Below are 4,396 nucleotides of genomic sequence, written 5' to 3'. Positions count from 1 at the left end.
AGCCAGGTCACTCTTCTTACAAGTGACCACTGCTCAGAATCTTCCTAGGCTTTCTTCTTTCCAGGTTCTGTGAGTCTTAAGATGGTGGCTTGGAATTTTATTTTCTGAGAAGCAGTTACTTTTTTCTTCTTTTAATTTAAATTCTGATCCCTTCTGCTGTTCTAACCAAAAAGAAAATAAATAGCCACAGGTATCGATATACTGAGAAAGTCACTGCGTGTCACCTGGCGTCCGGACGTGGATCTTGCTGCAGCAGTCTTTCTTTCTCCCTGGCAGGTGTGCTTTTGCATGTGATGGGAGATGCCCTGGGATCTGTAGTTGTGGTCATCACAGCCATCATATTCTATGTGCTTCCCTTGGAAAACAAGGAATGTAACTGGCAGTGCTACATTGACCCCAGCCTGACTATAGCCATGGTCATCATCATTTTGTCATCTGCCTTCCCACTGATCAAGGAGACGGCTGCCATTCTGCTGCAGATGGTCCCCAAAGGGGTCAACATGGAAGAGCTGAGTAAGTAGACTGGATGCTGATCTAGAGCCACTGTTGAGTTAATGTGACTCAGGCCAAAGGGCCTGCATAATTTCACAGCAGTATTTGATTTATGTGTTCTTAGATCCTTTACATCACCAGGTTACAGGGACATCTTTCAGTTGTTTTATTGCCTTGTAGGATGATTCACAGCTCCAAGAACCAAAGGTCCTTTGCAACCCATGATTTTCTGACTCAACTGCAATTTTTGGGGGGACAGAGTCTCACTCTGTTGTCCAGGCTGGAGTACAGTGCCATTTGCCCAGCTCATAGCAATCTCAAACTCCTGGGTTCAGGCAATCCTCCTGCCTTAGCCTCTCAAGGTGCTGGGACTACAGGTCAGCACCACCACACCCTGCTAATGTTTCTATTTTTAGTAGCAATGGTGGAGTCTTGCTCTTGATCAGGCTGGTCTCAAACTCCTGAGCTCATGCAGTTCACTCACCTTGGCCTTCCAGACTGTGAGGATGTACAGGCATGACCCACCGCGCTCGACTTGCGACTTGGTTTTTTGACAGCCTTGTCCTATTCCATCATAGAATTGATTTAACTATTTCCTTGTTGTTTCCATTTTTTCATGAATACAAAGTGTTGTCCAAATCATCACTGAACACACATATGTGGTTTTCTCTTTTTGATTAAATATCTAGTACTAGAATTTCTGGTAAAGGTTTTTTATTCATATTGTCAAATCATCCCTTTTAAAAAATGCATTCCACATTATACTCCCACTGGAAGTCCATCAGAGTGTCCATTCCCTTATATACCCAACCCTGGAGATTGTTTTCTTGCTATTGTTAAATTTATTTTCTTAAAGGACTTCATATGGGCTAACCATGTGTAGCATGGAAATTCAGGGAGGAGAATAAAGATTCCGAGCAAATGTACCCATGGAGGACAGGTATTTTTTTCTTCCCATTATTTTTAGTAAAAACACAGTCCTTTTGGTGAAAATGTTTAAAGTGCTGTATTCCTCCCATCTGTCCCTATTTCACATTGAGCCCTCCCCACTCATCTTGGCCGTTGTTTGCTCTTCTCTATTCCAGTGAGTAAACTCTCTGCCGTGCCTGGAATTAGTAGTGTACATGAAGTGCACATCTGGGAACTTATAAGTGGAAAGATCATTGCTACCCTGCACATCAAATATCAGGACAGGGGACATCAGGACGCCAGCATGAAAATCCGAGAAATTTTCCATCAGGCAGGAATCCATAATGTGACCATCCAGTTTGAAAATGTGGACTTGGAAGAGCCCCTGGAGCAGAAGGACTTATTTTTGCTCTGCAGCTCGCCTTGCATCTCCAAGGGCTGTGCTAAGCAGCTTTGTTGTCCCCCTGGTGTGCTACCTCTGGCCCATGTCAATGGCTGTGCTGAACAGAATGGCAGCCCCCCACTAGACATATACCGAAGTGATGGCCTCAGCAGAAGAGACACAACAGAAGTGGCCATTGAAATCCCTTTGGATGGATGTCCAAGGGACCATGGACAATCGCTTACAACCCAGGAGGACCAGTGTTATGTCAACAGCACACATTTTTAATCTGGTACCCACACGATCAGACTTTATAGACAAGGCACTTTGGAACCACCACCTTGGCTTGTGGAAAGAGCTCTGTGGGGTGTAGGCTCTGATCAAGCTTGCAGTGTGGGCTCTCTGGGTTTACTGAGGGGTTGGCTGTTTGGGATTTTAGTTGGATGTGTCTGTTAATCTTTATGTAACTGATAACCCCTTTCCATTCCCCTGGGGGTCTCATGCTGCTGTTGGATAGTTTTAGCTTGAACATTCATTTTTCTAGAGTGAACTGCACTGGTGTATATATCAGGGACATCAGAGGCTGGAACTCAGTGAATGTAGACACAGTATTCAAGGAAGTTCTTGTTTTTAAACTGATTAGAACTTCTGACTGACTCTCAGGTGAGCTCATAGCCTAAATATGTTGAAAATAACTGAATCAGAGCTATATTTTCTCCATTCTGTTAAAGATCATAAGGAAGGAAGGTTAGGTATTTATGGCACTGCAGACATATCTTTTTTCTTTGATTCATTTTAAAATAAATGTAAAATAAATACCTATTAAGGTAGAAACATGTTCTCAGAACATTAAAGGAGGTACAGTTTAATAGGAAGGGGGCAGAAAAGAAGTCGTTTTTAACCATTTTGTCATTATGTGAGATGAGAAAAAACTAATGTTTACTTTCTGCTGTGTACTGAATTGCGGCTATAGGGTGTTTCAGATGTTTAAATATATTTTTACTTTCTTAAGTATGACACAAGTACTTATATACTGCCTTTTAGAGTCAGTACAGTCGGGACTGTTTTCATTTAGTGCTTTGATAATGATTTACTTATTTGTCCAAATTTGTTTTGAGTTTTCTTTCATAGGATCACATTGATCTATACAGAATTTACTAGAAATAAATGAGTATTCCCGAGATAGGAGAATATATAATATTGAGGGTTCATTCCTTTCAAAAAAATAAGCTAGACTGTCTTTTCTTTAATTAGATACATTTTAAAGTATTTATTATAGTTGCAACTAGTACCTTGATGGAAAAGTCGATGTCCAAGGGAGAAATGAGAATTAATTTAACTGCTGACTTTAATGTGCTTTGAGGAACTTAGAGTTTTCCTTTATGTCTCTGATCCAGATCACCAAGTTCAAATAAATGTTTTATAATCTGATACAGACCCATAACCGAACCATATTGGTTGTGGCGAAGCATCTGTCACATATTTAACACATCGTTTAGGCATCAGTATTTAAACCATGAAAGTTACATAGATTAAAGAAGATTAGAGATACCTCACTAGAGAGCTAGGATCCTTGATAGGTTTCAGGATTGACTCAAAAATGATCATTTCTTAGACTGTAAGGTCTTGGTTAGAATCTATACAGGATTTATCTATTTCCACAACCAAATATTTCACCAGAAATATTTTAAAATTTTGTCTTAGTCCCAAATTGAAGGCTGAAATGATTAAGCTCCTGTGATCAATAGGTAGGAAGTGTTTTTATTCCTTGAAATTTTATTATCTGATTTAAACTGGCCATGAATTAGGTAAATAGAAAAATGCCTGCAGATGTTTTGATTGCTAGAAGTTTAATGGGCTAGCTTATAATGCACTTTATAAGCTTAAAGGGGGTAAAAAGTAAGACATTTCCTTTTTTAGTATTAAAAGTGTAGCATATACTCAAAGAAACCATAGGAGTCTCTGAGAAACTTACCATGGTGAAATGTGGGCCCAATTCTCCTACATAAGCATTGGTTGAGGTGCCTTAGTTGGAACTAAAGAAGAAATTCAAATTTGAAAGTCTAATTCGATTTCACATAATTCTCCCTTTGTTAATAGGGAAAAATTGCAATTTTCCACTTTTGGAAGAACTGGGCAAAAGGAATGCATTGCTTTTGCATTCATACTTAAATCTCTAAAGTATTTTTTCTGGAAAGGAAAAGACGCTTAATTCTAATATAATTAAATCTAACCTCAGAAAAGTTTTTTTTTTTTTTGAGACAGTCTCACTCAGTCCCCCTGGGGTTGAGTGGTGTTATGGCTTACAGCAACCTCAAAGTGATTCTCAAGTGATTCTCTTGCCTTAGTCTGCTGTGTAGCTGGGACTATAGGTGCCCGCTATAATGCCTGGCTATTTTTTAGAGATGGGATCTTGCTGTTGCTTAGGCTGGACTCAAACTCCTGAGCTCAAGTAGTCCACCCGCCTCGGTCTCCCAGAGTGCTGGGATTATAAGCATGAGCCACCTCGCCCGGCCCTCAGAAAACTATTTTGATTGACACTTATGAACATACCAAATTATGGACTAGAGTAAATGTGAAATAATACTTTTTAAAACAGTTTAGCTGATTGCA

The 4,396-nt window shown here is 39.8% G+C and overlaps 1 protein-coding gene across 1 annotated transcript in view; it reads left to right on the top strand.

The window, feature by feature from the left end:
- SLC30A10 (solute carrier family 30 member 10) overlaps positions 1 to 3,232 on the top strand; it is a 13,038-nt gene extending 9,806 nt beyond the window's left edge. The window contains exons 3-4 of the mRNA XM_003790950.3: positions 277 to 513; positions 1,578 to 3,232. Of these exons, the coding sequence (XP_003790998.1) occupies positions 277 to 513; positions 1,578 to 2,071 (731 nt within the window). The 3' untranslated portion in view covers positions 2,072 to 3,232. The remainder of the gene's footprint in view (positions 1 to 276; positions 514 to 1,577) is intronic.
- Positions 3,233 to 4,396: the final 1,164 nt, after the last annotated feature.

The sequence above is a fragment of the Otolemur garnettii genome, unplaced genomic scaffold, assembly GCF_000181295.1.
Source record: "Otolemur garnettii isolate 467f Iridium unplaced genomic scaffold, OtoGar3 scaffold00045, whole genome shotgun sequence".
In the NCBI taxonomy this organism is placed as follows: domain Eukaryota; kingdom Metazoa; phylum Chordata; class Mammalia; order Primates; family Galagidae; genus Otolemur; species Otolemur garnettii.
This window is presented reverse-complemented; position numbering and strand designations above follow the sequence as displayed.